The sequence below is a fragment of the Ursus arctos genome, unplaced genomic scaffold (assembly GCF_023065955.2).
Source record: "Ursus arctos isolate Adak ecotype North America unplaced genomic scaffold, UrsArc2.0 scaffold_4, whole genome shotgun sequence".
Taxonomy (NCBI): domain Eukaryota; kingdom Metazoa; phylum Chordata; class Mammalia; order Carnivora; family Ursidae; genus Ursus; species Ursus arctos.
Window position 1 is genome coordinate 67,394,931 of NW_026623056.1, and position 25,763 is coordinate 67,420,693.

Consider the following 25,763-nt stretch of genomic DNA (forward strand, 5'->3'; position numbering starts at 1 on the left):
GTCCAAAAGGTTTGAGTTCGCTCTCTTGATCTAAGAGAAAGTCATACAGCAGTCCTCAGAGAGATATTCCTCACAGCACTGACCATGGGAGCAAGGAGTTGGACTCAGCCTATACCTTGTTCACTAGGTGACTAGATATACACCATGTGCTCATGCTGTTCTAAGTGCTTTACTTATTACATGACTGAATTGTGTCATCCTTACAACAAATCTATGAAGAAGACATCTCTATCACTTCCATATTATAGATGGGAAAGTGAGCCCTGAGAAGTTAAATGATTTGTGTTAAATGGTAGAGCTGGACTTCAACCTGAAGGCTTACCTCAGAGTCTATGTGCTTAACCACATTCAAGTTCCTGTTAATTGTGGTATTTTCATAGAACAAAGCACCACGGAGAAGTTCAGGAAAAATAGGTGAGTACCTCATGGCCTCACATGGGTAGATGCTCTTCAAATAATAAATTAAAAAATTAAAAAATAAGGGGGGAGAGAAGGAATTGTATTGTAATGACTTCATAAGGAAAATGCCATTTATTTGCTTTTGTTTCACTCCAGATAAATGACTTATGGTGGGTAACAAATGGATCGGAAATCGAGTCAGTGGGGAAATAAAAAGAAAACAAAATAAAATAAAAATGGTGCTTCACAAAATGATGGTAGTATGCCATGAACTGAAGAGTACTGTTAATTCAATTTTTAATACCAAGGTTAACAATATCAATGAAAATAACATCTACTCCAGACCCCACCCCCCATACAAACACAACCTACAGTTGCCTTGAGGAAAAGAAGTCTCCCCTCTCTGCCATGGTGACAACCATTTGCTCAGCTAACTATGGGAAACAGGCAGCTCTTTCAGCCTTATTCTAATCAGCCTCAGAGATTCTGACCCTGATCTGTGAAGCTCTCAACAAGAAAGGATGAGCTGAGTGCCTGCAGAACTTGTAAGGTAGAACAGAATCCCTGGGAGGACAAAAATCCTCAAAATCAGGGCGCCTGGGTGGCTCAGCCGGTTAAGCGTCTGCCTTCCGTTCAGGTCATGATGCCAGCGACCTGGGGTGGAGCCCCGACTCGGGGTCCCTGCTCAGGGGAGAGCCTGCTTCTCTTTCTCCCTCTGCTGCTCCCCCTGCTTGTGTGCTCACTCTCTATCAAATAAACAAATAACCTTAAAATAAAAAAGAATCCTCAAAATGAACCTAAAAAATGGAATACTGTGACATAAAACATGCTCCACCCATTACTAAATCCACATGCCCTTTATTCCAACTTCCCAAGGTTTTTGTTTTTGTTTTTGTTTTGCTGAGAAGGAAATATTTATTTCACAATTCAGCTAGTGTGAGAATTCAGTGATAGAATGCTAACTTTGCAGCCATGTTTTGCTTATGTCAAGGTCATTTTATCTTATACTTTCTGTTGCCTAAGCAAATATTTTACTGTTTTTTTCATTGAATCAATGAAAATGGTCATCCCTTTCTTGAAAACCCTCATGCCTTTCATCTCAGTAGCACAATCTTACCTTGAGCCTCCTTCAAAATGGAGAAACTTAAAATGTAATTCTGTGGGGTTCCCAGAGAGTTCCCCTCCAATTCCTTTGAGTGGAGACTTCATCATTCCAGTTCCCCAACACAACTACAGCCCTCTCTCGCCTTTACTAAATTACCTTGGGGATCTCTTGTTTCCTCCCACTGATCATGGATTGTGTGTCTATACAGAGTATGTGTAGAAATCTGTCTGCTTTCAGTTGCTAGAATACCAGCCTTTTCTGAGAGGACTGATTCCAAGAGGAGGGAGGAAAACACATGTTGAATTTAAAGCCTGAGCTATTTTTAGTTCTCTTCTTCCTGGCTTCCTCCGCCATGGCACAGGTTCCAAGTTCCTTCTTTCCTTGTATCTGAAAAGCAAGGACTAACTCTAGAAGGTCCTGTATTTTCCACATGGAATCCACACAGTGAGCATTTTAAAAGTACAGATGGAGAAGGGCCCCCTCGGGCTGAAGCTGCTGAATATGAAATGTCCCCAGACTGTGCTTGAGTTTGTATAAAGTTCTGGAAGAAGTGAGACAAAGTTTCTAAATCCCAAGCAGCAACCTCAATTCTTCACAGACACATTTGTTTTAAACTAAAACCTACGACTTCCTCTTTGCAAAGGGCAGACAAATATGGTCTAAAGAGAGGAAGAAAGCCAAATAAACTGTATTCTAAACATCTCCCAGAAGTTTAATTCTATGATGAATCATTTAGTCTGCTCCTTATATAGAAGTTGTCTGGTTCCTCACAGTTTGACCCATTCTGTGGGCAAGCCAAAACTTCCTGCAGGGATCATCTTTGGGCCTTTTTCTCCAGGAAACAGACTTCCTTAATGCCATCTTTAATATTCATATTCCCTTTTTTATGTCATGTTTCTCATTTAGTCCTTTGCTGATTCTAGTTACTACGAGGTTTTTCATTTATTATGTTGCTTTGTAATTAATTTGAAGAGTAAAATTTAGATTTCATATACTCTTATGGTTTCCTAATATTAGGAAGTATTAAGGGAAGTATTTCATTTGTTTCTGATCTTAAAGTCATTGCAATAAAATTCGCTCCATCAAGTTCTACTGACACCTGTTGTCCTTAACAGTTTTCTGTTCGGGACAGCTGTAATATTGTTTACAAACATGTCATCCCAGGGAAGAACGAGCTTTGTGCTTCTATCATAAACAACTTCTAACAGAGCAGTCCTGGGAATTGAAGAGTGGAGAAGGACAGAATCAAGCGCAAACTGCCCCAGAGGCAGAGATCTTTGCACTCTACACACGGTCCCGCCCTCCGCCTCCGCCCCCGCCCCGCGCGGGTGTGCCCGCCTCCCGCCGCCTGCGTCGTCCAGGGCGCGCTCGCGGGAGGGACTGGCTCAGGGCAGGGCGACTGCCAACTGGGTCTGGCTGAGTGCGCGCGTCCTCCCAGCTTCTGGACCCAGGACTGACGGACCCCAGCCGAGACAGAGGGAACAGCCTCTCGTCGCCAGGCGCCCGCGGACCATGTTCTTCAGCCCGCGGAGGTCGGGCGCCAGCAGCGACTACGAGCGGGTCCCCGAGGGGCCTGGGGCGCAGGTAATGCTCCTTGGTCCTGCGGGGAGAGGCAGGCGGTCTTCGCCCCTGTGGGTGGAGAGGGAGGTGGGGGAGAGCCGCTTGTTCGGACGCTGGCCTGTGAACTGGTGTTTTAGAGCCCCGTTTTAGTAGTCATCCCACACAGAGACAGACGGACACGCACGCGCGCCATCGTGAGAGCTGATGGCAGTCCTCAGGATGATGTGAAATCTGAATCATCAAGATCTCAGTCCAGGTGGCTGCTGGAGGAGGGAAAGAGGCATCTTTGAAGGGGTGGATAACTCCCCCGTCAACAGAAACAAGCATTTGAGAAAAGCATTAATGGACCTGGCATCACCGAAGGAGGAGAGGTGGGGATGGAATTCCACCAGCCGTGGCAGAAGCCACCGAAACCGCAGGGGAGATTCGGAATAAATAACACGGTGTTAACGGACAGGTGTTAAGTGAAGGGGTGTTGGGAGACTGAGGTTGGGGCAATCTAGAAACTGCAGACACTTAACTGTGCCTTGCTCTGCCCCCATGACAGCACGTGCTTCTTCCACAATACGAGTCATGTGCTGGGACAGGAGTACAGGGCGATGAACATTTCCGTTGTGTGTTAGGAGCAATTTCCCTAACAAAAATTCCACTCGTTTTGCTTTTCGCCATTAGACAAGACAAAGTCTTAAGAAATAGGGCCTCACATAAGTAGTTCTTTAGTTCTAAAAAGAAGGAAAAAAAAATTCAGGTTCAGGGTACCTTGTTCTAATCCTGGCTCTCGTTAGTGACTCCAACTGTCAAATAAATATGACAGCATTCTTCTAATTACATATAAAATGTAACTATAAATGTCTTTGAAAGTAAAGCAAATCATATGTATTCTTTTAAAAGTCTATAAAATATAGATGTTGAATAAATCCCTTGAAAATGGAAAAGAGCTCCACCAGGACGATACACCTTTTTTTTTTTTTTTTAACTTTACAGGAGATATGGCAGGCTTCCAGGTTTAACATCATTGGTGCAACTACAGAGGTGGCCAAAGGCGGTGAATCACAAACTTGTAGTGTGGGAAATAATAGAACTCAAACAAATCTCTCACCCAAAATTGAAGTCAGTACTTCCTATAGGATTCCAACAACGTTTATATCCTTAACTATTATTATTCAACCTGAAGAGCTTTATGGACCAGTAGTAGTCCATATAGATAGGATTGAAAATACTAGTTTTACTTGCATTTTCTTTTTGTTACTTCTATGATGCCAAATTTAAAAAAAAATAGTTGATGGCTTCAAAGCATATTGAAAACCTTATATGCTTAGATTCCTTGCTGAGACTTTATATTTCGACATAAAAGATCAGACAAAAATCCCACCTACTTGTAAGCTGAGAACATGACTTTCTGATAGTTTCTTGTGCTGGCATGGTGACCTATGAATAGAATACTTCTAAATACTTGTGATTAGCGGCCATTCATTCATTCCCCCCCAAAGCATGTTTATGGTGAGCTAGGCCCTGGGCTAAAACTGAAAATATAAAGATAAATCAAATATAGTTTTCTGTCTTCCGGCGAACTAAGTCTAGCAAGAGAGAAGCACCTGTCAGCAAAGAATTCCATAGTCAGTAAGAGTGAGGGTAAATTCAGTAAAGACAGTTATGAAGATCCCCGTAAATCCTCCCTGAGGAATATGTCGAGATTGCTGTGGTAACCCGGAACGTGGGTATAAGCCTTGAAGGCTGGGACGGGAGGAAGGGAGTTACCAAAGGCAATAAATCTTTTGTTTTTCTTCTAAAGGCAATAAATCTTAAATAGGCTTGAAGTAGAATTAGTCAGACATGAAGTACAAGGATGTGGGCAGGAGGAAAGGAATCTCTAAGTAGCAGCAGCCTGTAACAGGTTGAGTTGAGAGTGTGGAATTATGACTGGAAGATAGACTGGACTAACTGGATTAGATCCAGTCTTCTAAACTTCTTTAAGTTTCTTAAACTCTGGGCCTTAGTTTCTTCTTCTGTAAAATGGGGCTGGCAAAAATGGTTTTTAAAAGATTTTATTTATTTGAGGGAGAGAAAGAGGGAGTGAGCTTGAGCAGGAGGGAGAGGCAGAGGGAGAAGCAGACTCCCCACTGAGCAGGGAGCCTGACAGGGCTTTATCCCAGGGGCTGGATCCCAGGACCTGAGCCAAAGGCAGAGCTTAACCAACTGAGCCACCCGGGTGCCCTGCAAAGACTTGTTGTATTTAATGAGATAATATGCTTCGTACAGCATCTGGCACACAATAAGTGATTAAGAAACATAAATTTTTTGATTTCGGGATGTTTTCCCTTCTCCATGAGGCTGTCCTTCCAGTCCCCCTAACTTCCTCCACCAATCCCAGAACCCTGCGCCGGTAGGCACAAAGGAAGCTCCTGAAGTTAGGGGTTATGAGATACTGTTAAATGTAGCAGTCACACAAACCCATGTCCTCCGTGGGACCACATCTCAAGGTTGAACCCAAGGAAGATTGAAAGCAAAACACTTCACTAATCCTGGACCCAGGCTATGCTGTGTCTCATGGTCTAAATATTTTCTGCTCCTCCATCATAATCCAGAAATAACAGGACCTCCATTCAAATGAAAATTGCCTTCAGTCAGCAATGTTAAGGTATTTTTACAGGATGCCTGCTATACACACAATGGTAGATAAGTACAATAGATAAGAAAATGGATTAGAAAACAAAGGCCTGTAGAGGGCTTGGGGTGACAATGGAAATGGGAAACATTTGGTGTCAGGTCTGCAGACCAGAAATGCTGTCAGAGTGAGAAGTGAGTTAGAAGGGACTGAGAAATGTTTAATGGAGAAGATGGAAGTAAATTAGAGCACTGAAAGATACTCTTAATATTGTCCTGTCTTGGTTTTCTACATAGAAGTTACTTTGTAGCAATAAACAATAATGAAGTCAGTGAGACCCATGCTATGAATTCAGTATTAAAAAGTCATTTGTACATTCTTGGTGCTTGATAAGGCTTATTACCTTCACCAGGTATTTTACCTGTCTACTGTAATTTTTTTCCAGGAGGTATCTGTGCTGGGAATTTACTATGATAAATTCAGTGTAAGGTGCCTGGCCCACATCGAAGGAGGCTATTTCCAGAGGACTCAAAGGGCCTCATATGAGATACTTTCACATGGAAAATGGGCTTAGAGGGAATGTTAAATCAAATACTGAGGTTTTGGTCTGCTAAAATAACCCTCTCTAGTAGCTTTGCTAGATGTGGGTGCTGAAAGCAGCCACCTTTTTTACCTGGCTCATGATTCTCTGGATCAGTTGGGTCATGACTTGGTTTGGGTCAGCTTGGCTGATCTCTGCTGAACTCTTTTAGGCACTATAGCCAAATGGAAAGTTGGCTGGTGACAGGACAGTCTAGGACTAATTTGCTCCTATGTCTGGCAGTTTCCAAGCCAGGATGACAGACTGTCAGATGAGCACCTCACTACTCTTCTGTGGGGTCTCTCATCCTCTAGCAGGCCAGCTCGGAATCAGACACATGGTATACTCAGGGTTCTGAGCACAGCAAGCCTCTTGAGGCTTAGAATTGGAGCTCTCTTGGTGTCACTCTCGTGGCATTTTCATGATCAAAATTGTTCAAGGGGTGGTGAATAGAGTTTACCTCTTGATGGGAAAAGCTGCTGAGAATTGGTAGCCCTGGGGTGCCTGGGTGGCTCAGTCATTAAGCGTCTGCCTTCAGCTCAGGGTGTGATCCCGGCGTTCTGGGACCGAGCCCCGCGTCAGGCTCCTCTGCTGGGAGCCTGCTTCTTCCTCTCCCACTCCCCCTGGTTGTGTTCCCTCTCTCGTTGCCTGTCTCTCTCTGTCAAATAAATAAGATCTTAAAAAAAAAAAAAAAAAGAATTTGTAGCCCTTTGCAGTCTGCCACAGGAATACACGTGTTTTGGAAGTGAATAAGATCTTTGCATTGGTGGTAAATTATCAAATTGGCAACTGTGAAATAAAACGTGACTTGCGGGTTAATTGGCAATGTGAAATAAAACGTGACTTGCGGGTTAATTCAAGAATTTTTAGAACATTGTCCACAATGTGTGCACTTATTTTCCAAATAATATGTTTGGTAATAGTAGTGATGATGATATTATATTTCACATGTTGAATGGTTGTTTTGGGCCACAGTGTGATGATGGTTTTATATCTATCATTGCATTTACTTTTTGCAACAATAATATAAGGATAGATAGCAATTGAGTAAATGATTTATAGTATGTCATTTGCTGTAACTCAGAGGACAGATTTGGAGTGAATAATGTTTTCTCCTCACTACTCAGGACATTATGCTCTATAGGATGGAATTTTGTTGCACACATTCCTTCTAGGGTAAGAATTTTTTAAAACATAGTAAACACTTTTATGTATGAAATCAGAACTGGATTAGAGAGGATCAGTGCTAAAATTGTTAAATATGGGGCAAGTTCTAATAATGACCTCTACTGTGGTGATCAGTTTTACTTTTTAAGACATAGACATTGGTGCTGATTCTAAAAATAGAATGATTAATTTTGAGGCCTTCTTTTTTAAGCCCTTCTTTTGGTTGAGCTCACCAGGTCCACAGGAAGAATGGTAATGTTATAAACTCCCCAAATAATATGTAATTGTGATAAATAAATGTTTATATATTTATACCTTTGTACAAAAAATATGTAATTAAGCACACAGAAGTAAACCAAATGCCTATTATATTCTCTTATTTTTCTATTTTTCAGAAAAAAAGACAAAATTACCTTTAATTTAGTGATTAAAATGTTTTAAATTTAGCTTATATATAGATGCTAAATTATGTAAGTATACATACGCATATACATACATATATACACAGTCACAGTAATTATATATATATATAGAGAGAGAGAGAGAGAGAGAGATAGAATGAGAAGTAGAAATTTCAGAAATGATTTTCCTTTCCTACATGGTTTCTAGCTATGGAAACAGAGTCATAATGATAATGTTGGGAGAAATCTTAAAATGCCTCTAGTCCAACCACCATTCTAATATCTTAATTTTATTCCTTAAGGATTATAATATCAACATAGCTGCAACTGTTGGTAGATGAAATTATTTCATGTTTACTTTTCTACCTGTTGACAAAGATATTTCAAATTTAATAAAGGCATATTCTTCATACACTACTTGTTATATTTTTCTTTTTAGAAATGCAATCCAGAGAAAAGTGCTTCATTCTTCAGTCGGATGACATATTCCTGGTTTAGCAGGTAGGAATTTTACTAATTTGTTTGTAGCATACCATCCTGAGAAAGATTCCAAAGAAGATGACACATAAATGTTATTCCTCCAATCTAAGCATGAATATTTTTATAAAATGACTTTGTAAAGACTTTTTTTTCTTATGCTATTTTATTACAGAGAAATCACAGATAGTAACATACTAAGTAGTTCCACAGATAAGATTGCTAATACTCTTGCAATATGTCTGTCCCTTTATAGGATTTGTAACCCTGTTAGGACTGTGGAAGGAGAGAAATTTGAATTTTTTTTTTTAAGATTCTATTTATTTGAGAAAGACAGAGAAAGAGAGAGAGAGAGAGCACACACGAGTGAGTGGGGGGAGGGGCCGATGGAGAGGGATAAGTGGAGAATCTCAAGCAGACTCTGTGCTGAGTAGGGAGCTCCTGGGAAGGCTCTTATCTCATGACCCTGAGATCATGACCTGAGCCAAAACCAAGAGTCGGGGGCTTAACTGACTGAGCCACCCAGGCACCCCAGAAATTTTAATTTTTTTTAACATCCGGTATATATATGTGTATAATTTCACTTACTTCTCCCCCAAGTCTTATGAGATAGGTATTTACATATGAGAAAATTGAAAATTGAATCTTAGGGAGAGGAATTAACTTGTCCATTGATACCCAAGAAGGAGCACACCAACTTGGTGTTGGAAGTTGGTTTCTTTGAGTCCATGTTTCATGCTTTTCTTTTCACTTTGATAGTCTACTCTTTACTAGGAATGCTGCCACAAATACATATATATACACTACTATTAAAACACACACACAGTCATTTTTATAGGACATATATTATGGTTTATCTCACAGAATAATTCATCTATAATGTGTGTTGAGGGCTTTAACCAGAATTAAGTTGTATTAAAAGAGAAAAATTGATTTTTCCAATTTTATAAATTCAGAAGCTTTCTTTAGAAATGTATTTCTTTCCCCCGTAACAGAAAGATTATGATACAGGAAACTAAATTTATTATCTTAACTTTATGCCCCTTGTTTTATAGTGAGTAGAAACAAAATTGCCCAATATGATCTACAAATATGCTCACAAGAGTAGATGAATGCTTAAAAAAAAAAGGAAAGGTTGATTGTGTGCTGAATGCCCTGCATTATGCTAACCTTTAAAAATGCAGAGATAAATGCCCTAGTTCCTATCTGCTAGGAATTCATAGTAGATTTAGAAAGATTAAAAACTATGCTGTCAATTACCCAAAAAGGCCAAAGGCAATATAAGCATGATAGAGAAACACAATTTTTAGGAATGTCATCTAACCACATTTGCACAGTTAGGGAATGTTTTACAAGAAATTAATGCTTTAACCCAACACGTAACAATATGTAAGAGTGAGCCAAGTGGCATTCCAAGTTGAGCAAACACTGTATGCAAACCAGAGAGGCAAGCGTGGACTGACCCCTCCCACACTGCAGCATGTTGACGTGGCAAGAGTGTCGTGTGGATATGGTATGTACCAGGTGAGAATGGAGACAGAGGGAGTGGTTAGGAGGTTCTTCAATTATGCTGTAAATTTTTGGTTACAGTCTGAACTATAGCAATGATAAAGAGGATGAAGAGGAAGGAACAGATTCAAACGCTAATGAACGGATCGAGCCGATTAGATAATGAAATTGAAGACCTGGGAAACATGTTAATCAGTTTCTGGCTCAGATAACTGCCTGATTCAGGTGTGGTGCAAAAACTGTATGTTCAGTTTGGAGAAGCTTCAATTTGAGATGCCTCACTCATTCCCATAAAAAATATCTAATAGGTGTTTGGATATATAGGCTTTTGATCTGTGGATATGGATTTGGTAGTCATTGACTGTATGTCAGTAGTTGAAGCCGTGAGTATGAATGAGGTCATCCAGAAAGAGAGAGCCTATTGAACGGGATGAGCAAACAGAACAATGAGAATCCTCAGTATTTAAACTAAACGGTGAAAGGAGGGGTCATCTACCGCGGAAGCTAAGGAAAGGCATTCAGAATGTAAGAGACAAACCAAGGAAAGAGCGTGTTTGAAAGCTAAGGAAACTGTCAAAAAAAGGAGGAAAATAAGGTGGTCAGTAGCGCCAAATACTGAAAAGGGATAAATTAAAAAAAGAACTGAGTATTCTTCATTGAATTTGGCAGTGTAAAAGTTCATTGGTGATTTTTATGAAAGCAGTTTAAGTAGAAAACTGATACACTTGGTGAGGTAATAATTGGGCAGAAGCAAATAAATTGGGTTGAATTATAAGAATTCCAAGTTAACACAAATCTAGGAATCACTTAAAGAGGATGGCAAAAATATTACATCAATATGCTACATTAAGTTACACACTAGAAAAAAGAATGGTTAAATAGGAATTATGTAAATGTGGGCTATTTATATTTAGTGATTTTAATTTTTCAAATTTGTGTATGTATAAATATATTTTCCAAACCTGAGTTATATTTCATTCATGTGTTGAGAGGAAGAGTGATGTCTGTTCTGGCTTTAAAAATTTTTAGACTATCATTTTTAAGTCCAGGATATCATAGAATTTAAATAATGCAAATAAAATTAATTTTAAGGAAATGTACTTTTAAAACTTTTTCAAACTATAAAGACTACATGCATTTCTTTTAAATATTACAAACACCATTTTAGGAGGTCTAAAATATAAGCTAAAATTAAATTTAATAAGCAAGATAAGGCTTAGCAAATTTTATAATATATAACAACTCAATGTCTTGAAGTCCATATCTTAAATCAATCAAACAAACCAATGAGCTGTAATTGTTGAATATCACATTTATCTTCTGTTTAGATCTAACATCTCAGAACTAGATAGGAAATACTTTTATAGCATGTTGCTATCTGGAACTGTCAGTGGCATGGATCTAATTTGATTTCTTATCTGGTCATTAAACAATTGCAGCTAAAATATAGCTATTGTTTAAGAGAATGTCTCTTTGATGACAGTAGTTAATTGTGTTCTCAGATCTGTTCTTTGAGTTACAGAATAAAGTCAGAAATTATTTCCTGGGCCAAATTCAAGCTCCCATAATTATATGAATAATTCAATTAAAAAATGTGCTCAGATGATACAAGTAATTAGGGAATTATATGCTTATGAGCCTTAATTCCTAAGGCAAGAGCTGTCTAGATAGTTTTGATGATCAAATAATTATGAAGCCTTTATTAGCAAATATAATCTGTCATCAGCATATAATAATCGTTGTTATAGAATAATCCCCTTGACATACATGGAAAAATCCAGTTAAAGTTTTTGTAGGTCACAGTTGAATCACTATTTTAACCAGGGATACACTGTTCAGTCTGTCCTCCCTTTCCTCACGTATTAATAAAATTTATGTATTACCTGACTTTGTCGTATCTTGTAAGTTTTGGACAGACTGACCTTTTGCCTTTTCCCATAACACAATTATCCCTTTCCAGAAATGTTTAAAAAAGTGATTAACAGTAGTGAAATTGATAATGCAACTATATATCTATATTTTCCAATATTACCCATCTACAAAATTTGCGTTTCATCTCATCTTCCTAGCGAACTGCTACTGGTTTGCTGCTCTTAACATCAATTGGAGGAGATATTTACTCATACTCGTTATGTGAAATATACTCAAAATTCTCTCTAAGATCACAAAATTGAAAGCAGAGTGGAATATTACACTTAACGGCATTGTCTGCCTTTGGTTAAGTTAGCCCTGGTTTGTGTCACATTTAAAAAACTGCCCAGTCTCTGGAGTTCCTAGTGTTTAGCCACCTGTAGTCATGGGAAATTAGTACTGCTCTGCCTGCTTGAGAGAGCTGCCAGGATCAAATTAATTTAACTGAATGACCTTTGAAAAGAAATATCAGTCTAAAAAATACAAGATGCATGCTGAGGAATCAAGTCCCCAAGTTTATGGGACCTGGTGCATGCTACATTCCCCTTATTGGGAAGGGTCAGCTGTTGGTCCTAGATTCTTCCCCAAAAGCTGCTTCATCATTTGCTTTAAAGAAGCATTCCTTCCTCTTTTCGTGGATGCTTACGTGTGATAGAAAGTCCAGATAGGGTGATGAGAGGATTTAAATTTACCAAAAGAGAGCAAAAAGAGGAAGAAGGAGCATACACCTGGGAAAAGGGAAGTCAGAGTAGTTAAACAACTGAGCCACGTGCATCACAATCAATTCAATTGAAGTGTCACTTTTAGATGCTGCATTATTTGGAGACTCAGCATGAAAGCCAGGGGTCACTTATCCCCGTGAACCAAAACTGCTGAGTTTTGCACAGTTCTCACTCAAAATGCTGAGGCAGTAAATGTTATTAAAAATGCTTTTGTGAAAATCAATGCCATCTTATTTTGAAAATGAATATTTATTTTCTGGAATGAAATAGAAAGACTTAATATGACATAAAAGTAGTTTATTGCTTAATATGTTTTTGAAAGTGCACTGCAGGAAAATGTCCAGGGTATTGGAGCCAACAGAAGCATGATTACTGAAGGTCCTTTCTTACTGCATTTTAACCTTTTTGTTAAATATGAATTGTAATATGGTATTATGTAGTATAATAAAAGTGAAATTGAATCCAGTGCAGACTCTGGTTACCATAGGGTTTAAATCCATCTCAGGGTCAATCAATAGAAATTGTTCAGTAATAATGACAGTGAAAGCAGTCCCAAGTTGGAGTAGTGTAATACTTTGTTATGGTCTCTTGGACTAATAATGTACTTTATAATGGAAAGAACAGAAACTATTGAGTCGGAAGGCCTGGGTTTAAATGTGGGTTTAATATCTTCCTGAACAAGTCATGTCACCAAGCTCATAAACTGAGCATATCTGAACTACATCACTTAGGAACTTGTCTGGCTTTTGTATCCTTTGGGTAAATACTTAGTAGTGCAATTGCTGGGTCCTAGGGTAGTTCTATTTTTAACTTTTTGAGGAACCTCCATACTGTTTTCCAGAGTGGCTGCACCAGTTTGCATTCCCACCAACAGTGTAAGAGGCTTCCCCTTTCTCTGTATCCTCGCTAAGTGAAATAAGTCAATCAGAGAAAAACAAATACCATACCATATGATTTCACTCATGTGTAGAATTTAAGAAACAGAACAGATGAACATATGGGAAGGAAAAAAGAGAGAGAGAGAGAGAGAAGCAAACCATAAGAGACTCTTAACAACAGAGAACAAACTGAGGGTTGATGGAGGGAGGTGGGTGGGGGAGGGGCTAAATGGGTGATGGGTATTAAGGAGGTCACTTATGATGAGCACTGGGTGTTATATGTAAGTGATGAATCACTAAATTCTACTCCTGAAACCGGTATTACACTATATGTTAACTAACTAGAATTTAAATAAAAATTAAAAAAAACAAAACAAGGAACATATCAAGCAAAAGAATAGCCAAATAATAATAGCTGAAACAAATAGGTATTTATTTTCTTGTTATTGGGCAGAATGCTAGGAATAAGCTGGTGAACTGTGTTATAAACGGCCCAGAGTTTTTCTTTCTCTCTTTCCACTTCCCATCCTTATTATTTGGCTTTTCACCCATGGTGGCAAAGATGGCCTCTCTGTGTCAGAGCATTATGCTTTCAGTGCAGGCAGGAAGGAGGAAGGGGAAAGAAAAAGGAGGCAAAACATTTTCTCCTCTTGAAGTTTTATGCCTCCTTTTGAAAAAGTAAGTTCTCCTCAGCAGACTTTTGTTTAGGTATCCTTAACCATAACTGAGTTAAATTATTAATGCCAAGCAAAATGTACTGAGATTACCAAGACTATTTTAGACCAACCATAAGTTATGACTCTGTGGCTGGGATAAGAACTTACCCTGAGTTCAAGAGATTTTCAACTGCTTAAGTACCAGATTCCTGGTGGTAAGAAGACGGTGGGGCAGAAGGATGGCTGTAAGGTAAGTATAATTTATTGTCTGCCACAACAACATTTGTGGTGTAACTAGACCATGCATCGTAGTTTGCCTGGGACAGTCCTGATTTAGACCCATTGTTCTTGCGTAATTTTTCAGTGTCCTTTGGGGTAAGCTTATTGAATGGGGGAGAGTGGAGGTACAGAAACTCGCAGTAACTTGCCATACTTCTTAAGGCATCTTAAGAAGCAGCACTGTCACACTGGCTCGTATTCTATTGGTCAAAGTAAGTCATATGGCCAAGGCTGAAGGTTATGGGGCAGAGACAGGTACTCCACATCTAGTTGGACAATTTGTAAAGTCAGGTGGCAAAGGGTGTATAATGTCCAGTGGCATAGGAGAAGTTCAAATGTAGAGGTTGGATACAAGACAGAGGAGTTGGGGTTTTGAAGTGAATACCTGACTGTGAAAGTTAGCTATTTAAATATCAGTAAGGGACATAAAGTAGTAGGTGCCTCCAATACGAAATGAGTAAATGAAGTTAGTGTTTCACTGAATAATTGGATGTCCGAATAATTCTTCTAAAAGCTACAAATGATTATTGCACATTATTGAACAGCAGGATATGTTGTATGATTTTTCAAAATACAATCTAGTCATTGCATCTTGATTAAAAAAATAATTTATAAATCAGAGAATAAGATAAGTGCATGCAAAATTATTTTTAGGGGCGCCTGGGTGCCACAGCGGTTAAGCATCTGCCTTCAGCTCAGGGTGTGATCCCCGCGTTATGGGATCGAGCCCCACATCAGGCTCCTCCGCTGTGAGCCTGCTTCCTCCTCTCCCACTCCCCCTGCTTGTGTTCCCTCTCTCCCCGGCTGTCTCTATCTCTGTCAAATAAATAAATAATAAATAAAATCTTAAAAAAATATATTTTTAACTTGATTATTGATTTTGCTGAATTGTTTATCTTACTCTTTCATTTTTAGAATAATTGTTTTAGGCTATAAGAAACCTTTGGAAAGAGAGGATCTTTTTGAACTGAATGAAAGTGATTCTTCCTATGTTGTGTGTCCCATCTTTGAAAAACAATGGAGGAAGGAGGTTTTAAGGAATCAAGAGAGGCAAAAAGTAAAGGTAAAGCTTAAATCCTAAGCACCTAATTACTACCTAAAACTAGAAAGAGCTTCTTCCAAACAGGAGATATAATTATTATTAATTTAGAAAGTCCCTAAAATATGTGAGATGACAGCCATTTTCATAAGTACATTTGGTTGTTATTGCAACTAATTTCTGTCATCAAATTATTCAGCAACCCCTCCTTTTAATATCAGGAACAATGTGTTGATATGTTATCTTTGGCTTTTCACCAGTATCTTTTGCTCAACTATTGTGGCAAAGATGGTTTCTGTATCTCCCTATGGCCTCATATCTGTTGGTCCAAGTTAGTAATATGGTGACCAAGACCAAAGTTAATGGGGCAGGGACAGGTACTCCATATCTATTTTGTGTCATGTATACACACAGTATATGTCCTCTTTAGAACTCTCAAAAAGAAATATAATTTGAAGATAAAACTGTATTTATATTAATTAATTACATTAATGAAACAGTTTCAACATTCACAAAAGTAATAAAATATGACTGTTTCTCTTGCCCATTTATACCACATGGTGTAAATAATACCAGGTGGTCTGGAGACATCCCAATGATACAGGTCATATTTTCAAGTTTAACTGAATTTATCCCTTTCTTCTTACCTTATTATTTTTGGAGTACATTACTAATTTTATGGTTAGTTTATATATATATTTCATTTTTTACTTCTATTAGCTCTGTCCAATTTTCTCATTGTTTCTTATTTTCTTTCATTATGTAGGCATCCTTTCATAAAGAGGCACATGCCAGGAAACCATCTCTGGTCTATGCATTGTGGAATACCTTTAAGTTTGTGCTGATTCAGGTTGCTTTATTCAAAGTGTTTGCTGATATTTTGTCCTTCACTAGCCCACTCATAATGAAGTAAGTTGTAGTCTTGTGGTTTTATTTGTTTTGTTTTTTGGTTTTTTATCTTCTCACAGGTAAATGCTAAGCAAGTGGTTCCGCTCTAAAAGTTTTACTAAAAAAGAGTAGCGAAGGTCCTTATTGCAAGTTTTATTTAGGATATGAACATTCTGTTAGCTTTGCTATAATACAAATGTGAATGATGGTAATATAGTCAGTATTTACTGAAGTCAAACATATACTAAACACTGTTCTAAAATCTTTATATTAATTATCTTATTTAATCTTTACAACAGTCCTATGAGATAGGAAATATTAGTACAATCATTATCACGATGCAGAAACAAAGGTTTAAGTAATTTGCCTAAGTTCACATAGCTAGAACCTGCCAGAGTTATAATTAAAAGCTAGGAGGTCTGTCTTGAATATATATTTAGAAAATAAATGATACATACCCTTACTATTTTTCTTAGCTGTGGCCTTTTGGGAGTTGAACTTTTTCAGCCAGGGTAGTAATATATAAACATAAATAAATATAAATGTATGTGTGTGTGTGTGTATACGCATATATGTAAATGTGTATATATATATATATATATATATATATATACAGATGTATACATAGACAATGTTAGAAGAATTTCCTTGATATTTCTTTAATATCTATATGCGATGATTTATAGCCAGACAATGAAATTGGGACCTTGACTCTGTGGCACCTTCTTCAAGAAGATATTGCCCTACCTCTTATATGAAAGAAACACAAGTTTTTTTAAATTAATCTATGATAATATTTTTGTATTGAATACATTTCCAGGTTGTTGGAGAACTATTTAATTAGGTACTTAAGCTACAAGAAACCTTTGGAACTATTTTAAGAACTATTTAATTCATGAAAACAGAATTAATCCTTAGTTACTTGAACCCTAGATAATATCCAGGCATGTATTTATCCAATATTTATTGAGCACCTAATACATACTACTCTTCTTGATAGACCCTGGGGATAGACAAAAATCAAAAAGTCCCTCCTCTGATGACATTTAGAGGGATGAGAGAAATAGTAAACAGATAAATAAATATGAATGATATTAAGAAATAATCAGTATTAAGGAAAAAAAAATACATAAAGGAAGGGGGTTAGAAATGCCACTCTGGGGAGATGGAAGTGCTGTTCTATTTAAGGAGGTTAGGGAAGTCATTGGTGGTAAGGTGACATTTGAAAAAAGTCTTAAATGAAGTTAGGGAAGAAGCCAAGGCCATATCCATTGCAAATGGGAAGAACAGGAAGGGCAGAAACCACCAGGCAGGTGCATGCTTGGTGTCTTTGAGGACCCACAGAAGGTAGGTGAGGCTAGAGCAAAGAAGCTGGGAAGAAATGTGGTATGATTGAGGTTAGAAAGGTCCGGGCATGAAAAAGATTTTAAAGGGGCTTATGGAATGTGATACGGATATTGGCTTTTATTCTGTGTTAAAAGGGAAAACTTTGGAAGATTTTGAATAGGAATTGATATGATTAGACTTAACTTTTATAGGGATCACTCTGCTGCTATTTGGAAAATAATGTAAAGAGGAGCAAAAGTAGAAGTATCACTAGTTGGAAGACGGAGAAATGGTAAAGATCAGTGGTGGCCTCAACTAGGTTTTATCAATGAAGGTGATAACTCAGAGTCCGATTCTGCCTCTATTTTAAAGGTAGAGTCAACATAATATACTAATGGATTGACCATAGGTTGAGAGAAGAGAGGAATCAAGGATGCCTTCAGAGCTTTTTGTTGATGTCACAGGGTAAATGAGGCACCATTTACTGAGATGTAGAAGCTCAGGAAGGAATAGAGTAGGAAGTGGGCTGTCCTTTTGGACTTGCTAAATTTGAAATACATATTAGCCATTTTGCAGGAAGGAATGAACTGACTGACTGCTGTCCTTTGGGCAGCTTATAGGGGTGACTTTTGGTTGGTACCTAGTACTTGCATTTCAGGAGGGTTCCTGCTACCGTAACTGTTAAGAGTGGCTCAATATGTCCAAAGTACTTAACAATCAGTATGGTTCATGCTGAATACCCACTTTCCTTCTAGAAGTTTGGAATTTTGGTATATATTAGGAAGAGGGTGCCTTGGATGCTGGATCTCTAATGAGCTTATCAGGTAGACAATATTTCATGTCTGTTGCCACAAGTAGTTGCTGGGATGATTAAGTGTGTTTTGTATGACCCTACTGAGAGAGGACTTTTGGAAGCTTGTGTCTGTTTTCTCCTGGGCCCATGTACCTTTTCTCTTTGCTGATTTTTTTTTTTTTTTGTATCCTTTCAAATAATAAATCATAGTCATTAGTGTAACTAGATGCTGACTGTTATAAGTCTTTCTAATGAATCATTTAACTAGGGAGTAGCCTTGGGGATCCCTGACAGTCATCTAGCCAATCCAGAAAGATTGAGTGAGTAATTGTCTACAATTTTTCAAGAGATTCTCATTCTAGAGTAGCTGAATAGCTTTAATATTTCCACATTGAGGAATAAGTGATCAGAAAGAATTTTATGGGTTTAACTATATGTTAACTAGAATTTAAATAAAAACTTAAAACATGAAGAAATAATTTTATGAGTTTATATGATCATAATCTAAGTCTGGGGGGAGCTAATTTTATAAGCTGATTTTGAGACCTGTATTTTTTCTTTTGATAAGGGAAATTACTAGAGACTACTATCTTTAAGGATGAGAATACACTGTTGTGTTATTATGACTCATATGTGTAATAATCAAACATATAAAAATAATACTTTCATTAACTTACTATTAGAAGAAATGTTTCTTGATCGTTATGCTTACTCTTTTTCCCCCTTTCTATGAATTTTATTATAATATTAGTCAGACCAATGAGTATTCATATCTGATATGATGAATTTGGTTGTATGGTCTGCACCATGTCTTGCTCATAGATTATTTTTAATACTTTCTGATTTATATGTGTAGAACCACTATGGTACCTGTTGATAGTCATCTAGTTGTTTGATTTTATGAGAAAGGAAAGAAGTCTAATTGGTAGATACATCCACAATAAGAAGAAAAGTGCACCTCTTTCAGGAAATTTAATTCATAGACCAAGAAGACATTTAGTAATTTGCTCTTGTAAAAATAATGTGGTGTCCCAATGGATGGCAACTGATAGAGATCCACTAAGAAATACAGAACTTCCTATTATTTCATCTAGGTGAGTTGTGGTATAATTTAATAGTGTCACTGAGAATACACAATGCTCCAAATAATTTTCAGTGACTAGAGGTTTTAATAGTAATTTTAGAAACACTGGTATATATTTGATTCCAAAGTCCAATTCCAATAAAGGTAATCTTTTGAAGTACTTGGTTTGTAAAGCAATTTGGGAAACACAAATTGCTTTTAATGTTTTCACCCATAAGTTGTCCAAGCTGCAAATAAAATAGATCAAGTGTTAGACATTAATTTTGTATTTTTTAAAAATGTAAACTTTAAAAACATAAACTCACATAAAGAATGAGTTTTTAAAGTCAATGATCTTAAAAAGATTAAAGTATAGTCCTACCTAATTACACATGGCTTCCTTCTGGTTATAACCTTAAGTTAACTCAAATGGCTATTGATAGTAACAAGCACATTTCTGCATCTCCAGAACTCAGGGTAAAAAAAAAAATGCACATTTCTAAAACATCTAATATTATACTTTTTATCTATAAAATATTAGGAACTACTTAAATCAACCAAGAATTGAGCCTGCTAAATAAATGACATATTAATCTGTAGTATCTGAGAGAATATATCCAAGTTGTTTTCACCATGACGTAGAGTATATGTAAAAGTAGACTTTTTAAATTATTATTATTAGTCACACAGATGCAGTTTAAAAAAGGTTGAGAGCACCTATATAATGTTATTAACAATGACATAAGGCATTTGGAGTTTTAACCAGTGTTTACGGTTGAAGGGCAATAAGCAACCAAGAGAGCTATGATTAGAACCATCCCCATTGTCTAGCTGTAGCCCAGCGTTGACTGTAATCATCATGTCCGTGCTGTCACCAAACTTAAGAGGAATTACATAAGGGAAGACAGAGTAGAGAGAAACTGGATATGAATAAAAGTAATAAGACGTGAGATATAATTCAGGCCTTTGAAAAAAACCATGTGCCATTCTGAGAGATTCACTACCTAACGTTCTAATTGTCACGTTTTACTATATTTAACAGAATTCATGATTATGATAAAAAAAGAGGCCTTAAAGGTCTTTGTGTTTCAACTTGCATGATGAAGTTAGACCAGAACAGTTAGTTGGTGAGATTTCCATATGAAAACTAGAAATTAACCTTGTACTCAAAAGTCTCTGAAAGTAACTGTTGATTCTGTTTATTATTTAATACTTGAATTAAAAATAAACGCGGGGAAGAGGCCAAATTGGTCAAGATGAGAAAAAGAGCTGGTAAACATATGCATGTGTGTAACATTTTGACAACACTTAACTCTCATAAGCATTTACTACTTTAGATGTTTAACATTGCTTCCCCTTTCTCAATTTCTGTCTGACGTTCAGGCAAATGATCATTTTCTTTGAACATCGCCCAGATTTTGGATGGAGTGGCTATGGTTATGCTTTGGCACTTTTTGTTGTAGTCTTTTTGCAAACCTTGATCCTTCAGCAATACCAACGTTTTAACATGCTCACTTCAGCAAAAATTAAGACGGCCGTAATTGGACTCATCTATAAAAAGGTAAAAAATTAAGGAATTCTCAATTTCTAAATGGATTCTTTCCTTCCATACTTTAAAATAGGACAGTATGTTAAAATGTTCCCAGGGTGCCCTTTGAGTGTACATTTGTTTTGCTTTGAAAGAACTTTGGCTTATTGATAGTGGTTGTATTAATTTCTCTATAGGACTCTCTGTAGTCCTTTCAGCCCTGCAACTTCCGGGGAGCCCTAATCCATGAAACTAGATGCTGGATTCTGTCCACTGTGGTGTCACTGTCACTGAACTCCGCCTCCCAAAGTGAATGGCAATGAATGTTTTCATGGTTGTCTATGTTTATGTATCAATAAAGTTTCTTCTTTTCATGATCATTTTCATTCTGCATACTACTTTTTTCTTCTTCCTCTGCTCACTCTACTTCACTTACTCATGCCACAAAGTCATCTTTCTCTAGACAATCAGTATCTGCTTCTCTTCATTCTGAGCCCTGTGTCTGCACCCACCCACCCTCCAGAACAACCTGGCTGATCCTTATACCTGTGATAACGCTGACGTTTAATTTGTTCTTTCTTGAAAATGCAATTTTAAATACCACCTCTTTACCATCCGGAGCCTTTTACTGACATCATAATTATTAACAATTAAAGAGTTTCTTCCTTCCCATTCACCTGAGTTATTCAATTCAAGTGTATTTTGCATTCTTGCTCTGTACTCTTCTGTAAATTGTGGGCTCTTTAAGATTTGGAATAGAAACCTATTTACCTGTTGTACCTTTATCATCTGGGAGAGTGACTTTTATACATTTTTATAAAAGTTGGATGACTGAGTAAATGAATAAATGAGCCACTGCCTTCAAGAAATTGGGGGGGAATTATTAGCATACATAATAAATGTGTGGAACTAAATGCAGGTTTTATAAGAGGTCAGATGAGCAGGAAATCTGCAGTGATTGTGTGCAGTTAAAGAAGGTTTCACATAGAAAGGAAGACTTGAAATGGTCTTTGGGAAAGGTGTAGAATTTGTATTAGTGGAAGGAAGTATTATAATTTGGGCTGAGCTGGGCATAAAGCTTATAGGCCATTTGGCCATATTGGGCCAAAATGGGGGTATGGAATGGTCTTAGTCCAAATGCAGGGACATGACTGCTATGGCCATAATTCTAGAGGCTGTAAATTCGACCAATCCTAATATGGAGGAAGGATATCAAAGAGTCTAGGAATCAGTTTAAATGTTAACACTTGTTTTTGATTTACAGTCCATATGGAACAGGATTTCATTTAAGTGATTAAAGCACTGGATTTTGGGAATAGGATTTGGATGGGTTTACAAATATAAAAGAGCGGACTGCAGTAGAAATTAGAAGAAGCTGTCAAATAAAAAAAGAAAATCAAGCATTGTGGGTGAGTCTGTTACAAGGGCAGAGAGACCCCAGAGATAAAAATGGAAGAGGTGACACTGACTCTCCTTAGAGAGATTATTTAAGAACAAAGAGCACTCAGAATCAAAGGAGTATAGCAATCAAGCTAGCCCAGTAGAGCTTGCTGTGTGGGTTACGATTTAATGCCAAGTCCATCAAACCAGCAGCAGAAGACATAACCTGTGTTGTTATAACCTGTATCAATGCACTGAGATAGCATGTGCAGGTGGCAGTGATGTAAGGCTGGCCTTTTTTCTGAGTCTTCTATCCTATACTCACTTTCCAGAGAGTCTATCTCTGTGGGACTAACTGGGGTAGATTTCCATTCTCTTTAGAGGTTGTAGAATTCTGATCTTCATCATATTTAGATACCTTCAATATCCAAAATGGCTCTCATAGATAACCCATATTAATCTGACATTGGCTCTGTTCATCAGGGACTTATTATTAGAGTGAGGTAAACATGGTCTCAGACCCTTTTCTTGGTGAGGAAGTGAGATGTTAGGACTTTCTTGTTTTCTATCCATCCACGTGACTTCTGCTATATAAAGTTCAAGGAATATCATTTTTTGGAATAAAGTTCAAGGAATATCATTTTTTAAGGTTTGTGGGAAAAACATGGACCCCATTCCACTTGATTACTTTAAGAGTTCATGAGTCTCCAAGCTCAGCTTTTGTTACCGCTTAGCTCACAGGTACAGGCCCCATGACAATTCTTGAGGACTAAGAAACAGTATATGCTTCAAAAACAGCATCAGTTAGTCCTGGGTTTAATATGGGCAGTCTGGGGGCATTCCACCACTGTCCAGTAGAATTTTTGTGATTTTAAAAATGGGTAAAGGTGATCAGAAGGTACAAAACTTCTGGCTAAGAAGTAAATGTCATGATGTATTGTACAACATGCAATTATAGTTAATAATACCGTATTGTGATGGGCACTTGGGTGGCTCAGTCGGTTAAGCATCTGCCTTCAGCTCAGGTCGTGAGCCGGGGGTCCTGGGATCGAGCCCTGCATCAGGCTCCCTGATCAGCAGGGATTCAGCTTCTCCCTTTCTCTCTCCCTCTGCCTCTCTCCCTGCTTGTGCTTTCTCTCTCGCTCTCAAATAAATAAATAAAATCCTTAAAAAAAAATACCGTATTGTGTATTTGAAAGCTGCCAAGAGAATAGATCTTAAAAGTTCTAATCACAAGAAATAAAACTTTTGTAACTGTGTGTGGTGATGTATGTTAACTAGACTTGTGTTGATCATTTTGCAATGTATACAAATATCGAATAATTTTGTTATACACCTGAAACTAATATATGTCAATTAAATATATCACAATTTTTAAAAAAGGGGGGGAGGAAAAACAGGAGAGATTTGGAGCATGGGATGCTGACAGAGAGAAAAGATTTGAGTTGGAGACCAAAGTATTGTCTTATATTGAAGAAGGTATCTGGGGGAAAAAAATGAAATAAAGTAAAATAAAGCAAAATAAATTAAAAACTTCCCGACTTCTAAAACATTTTTTAACAAAACAAAAGTACTATATCCACACTATCCAGTTTGGCAGCCACTAATCACATATGACTATTGAGCCCTTGAACTCTGGCTTGTAAGACTAAGGAAGTGAATTTTTAATTTTAATTAAATTCAATAACAACACATAGCTAGTGGCTACCATTATTGGACAGTAGTGCAGTGTCTAAACTGGCTGTATTTGTAGTTTAAAGATTTGTTCTTAACCTTAATTGTGATAATTATAAAATGCAAGAAAATTAATAAAATTTAGTAAATTAAAAAAAATGGAAACATTTAAGTGTAGTCAGGAAGAGGAGACGCAGAATCCAAATCCTGCACTTAGAGTCAGAAAGAGAATCCTGGCAGACTTTTGTGCATACAGAGGAACTGAAGAAGAATGAGTTCTTATAAATGTTATGAGGGTCCACCTTTAGGTACACAATATCTCTTTAGAAGTATAGTAACTGTTGGTCTAGAATCACTGGGTGAGGAATTTTTAGGACCCTTGTCCAGGTCTAAATTATGTGATTTCTATGACTTACAGCTAGGATGGCCAGGAAGATGTCATGGTTAATATTGCATAATATTGCATGATTTAAGTCTGGAGGATGAATTGCATGAGGCAAAGACTCTACTGTTGGAAATATATTGTGGGAGGGAGTACACAAATGAGTACATGGCTTGCTCAGAAAATGATGAGTAGATCAATTTAGCTAGAGATAATATTTTTATGAGTAGGATGGTGGGGAAGGGTAGGATGGTAAAACAGAAGGTATTGCAACTCTTTTTTCAGAAACTTGATACATTGTAAAAATGGACTTTAATTCTAGAGGAAACTGGGACTCATTTGAGCCATAGGGCAGAGGATGATCAGGAGAAAGTAATGAAAATAGATAGGGCTGGAAATAAGGAGTACCTTAGAACTATTTCAATAGGTCTGGAAATAAAAATATGAACTGGGACCATGACAGTGAGTCTAGAAAGAAACAAATTTATAAGAGGGAGAATGTAAAATTGCAAACATATTTCATCATCAGATGATAAAGTGAGATATTAATGAATTGAGTTCAGGGATAATCAAGATATTTCCAATCAATAAGAGAGGTTTTTGAGGCTGGAGTCCTGCATGGCTCATCTGGGTCTTGTTGGGATATAATTCAGTAAATGAAATCAATGATGTTTTAGAAAGTGGTAAGTCACAGAGTTGTGCTGTGTGGTGTGTGTGTGTGTGTGTGTGTGTGTGTGTGTGTAGACGAGGTAAAGAAAATATTCTAGAAAAGAAATCTCAAAATCGGATGGAATTTAAAAATAAGAGAGTTTTGTGAAAGTGATTGTGATTACAATATAATTGTAAATGAAAATGGGTTAATTTTCATTTTGATTGAAGAGTATTTATAAACTCCCAACTTTTTATACGGTTTTAGATTTTACAGTTTATTTTTTAAAAGATTTTATTTATTTATTTGACAGAGATAGAGACAGCCAGCGAGAGAGGGAACACAAGCTAGGGGAGTGGGAGAGGAAGAAGCAGGCTCCCAGCGGAAGAGCCTGATATGGGGCTCGATCCCAGAACACTGGGATCATGTCCTGAGCCGAAGGCAGATGCTTAACGTTAGACTGAGCCACCCAGGCACCCCTGTTTTGTTTTTTTAACCTCACTCTGGCTTTCTCTCTTTTATCTCTTTAAATACTTCTTACCAGACAATTCTAGAACATGTTGCATCATCCGGTATAATTGTGGTGTCATATTGCAGTATTTTTCCAAATTGTTTCATATAACAAAGAGGCAGTTTAGATTATATAATTTAGCAGTAAGTGGTAATTAATTCCCCTTCATGGCTTGTAAATTTTGTCCCTTACAGAAATGTGAAAGTTTATTTGGCAGAAAAAAATATTGAAAGAGAAATCAGGGCTCCTGATGTTAAAAATGCCATGCAGAACAACATCCA

At 37.4% G+C, this 25,763-nt stretch overlaps 1 protein-coding gene across 1 annotated transcript in view; it reads left to right on the forward strand.

Moving 5' to 3' along the window:
* Nucleotides 1–2,852: 2,852 nt before the first annotated feature.
* LOC113246330 (multidrug resistance-associated protein 1-like) overlaps nt 2,853–25,763 on the forward strand; it is an 85,322-nt gene continuing 62,411 nt past the window's right edge. Inside the window, exons 1-5 of the mRNA XM_026486942.4 lie at nt 2,853–3,088; nt 8,257–8,318; nt 15,165–15,312; nt 16,055–16,197; nt 20,742–20,919. Of these exons, the coding sequence (XP_026342727.3) occupies nt 3,017–3,088; nt 8,257–8,318; nt 15,165–15,312; nt 16,055–16,197; nt 20,742–20,919 (603 nt within the window). The 5' untranslated portion in view covers nt 2,853–3,016. The remainder of the gene's footprint in view (nt 3,089–8,256; nt 8,319–15,164; nt 15,313–16,054; nt 16,198–20,741; nt 20,920–25,763) is intronic.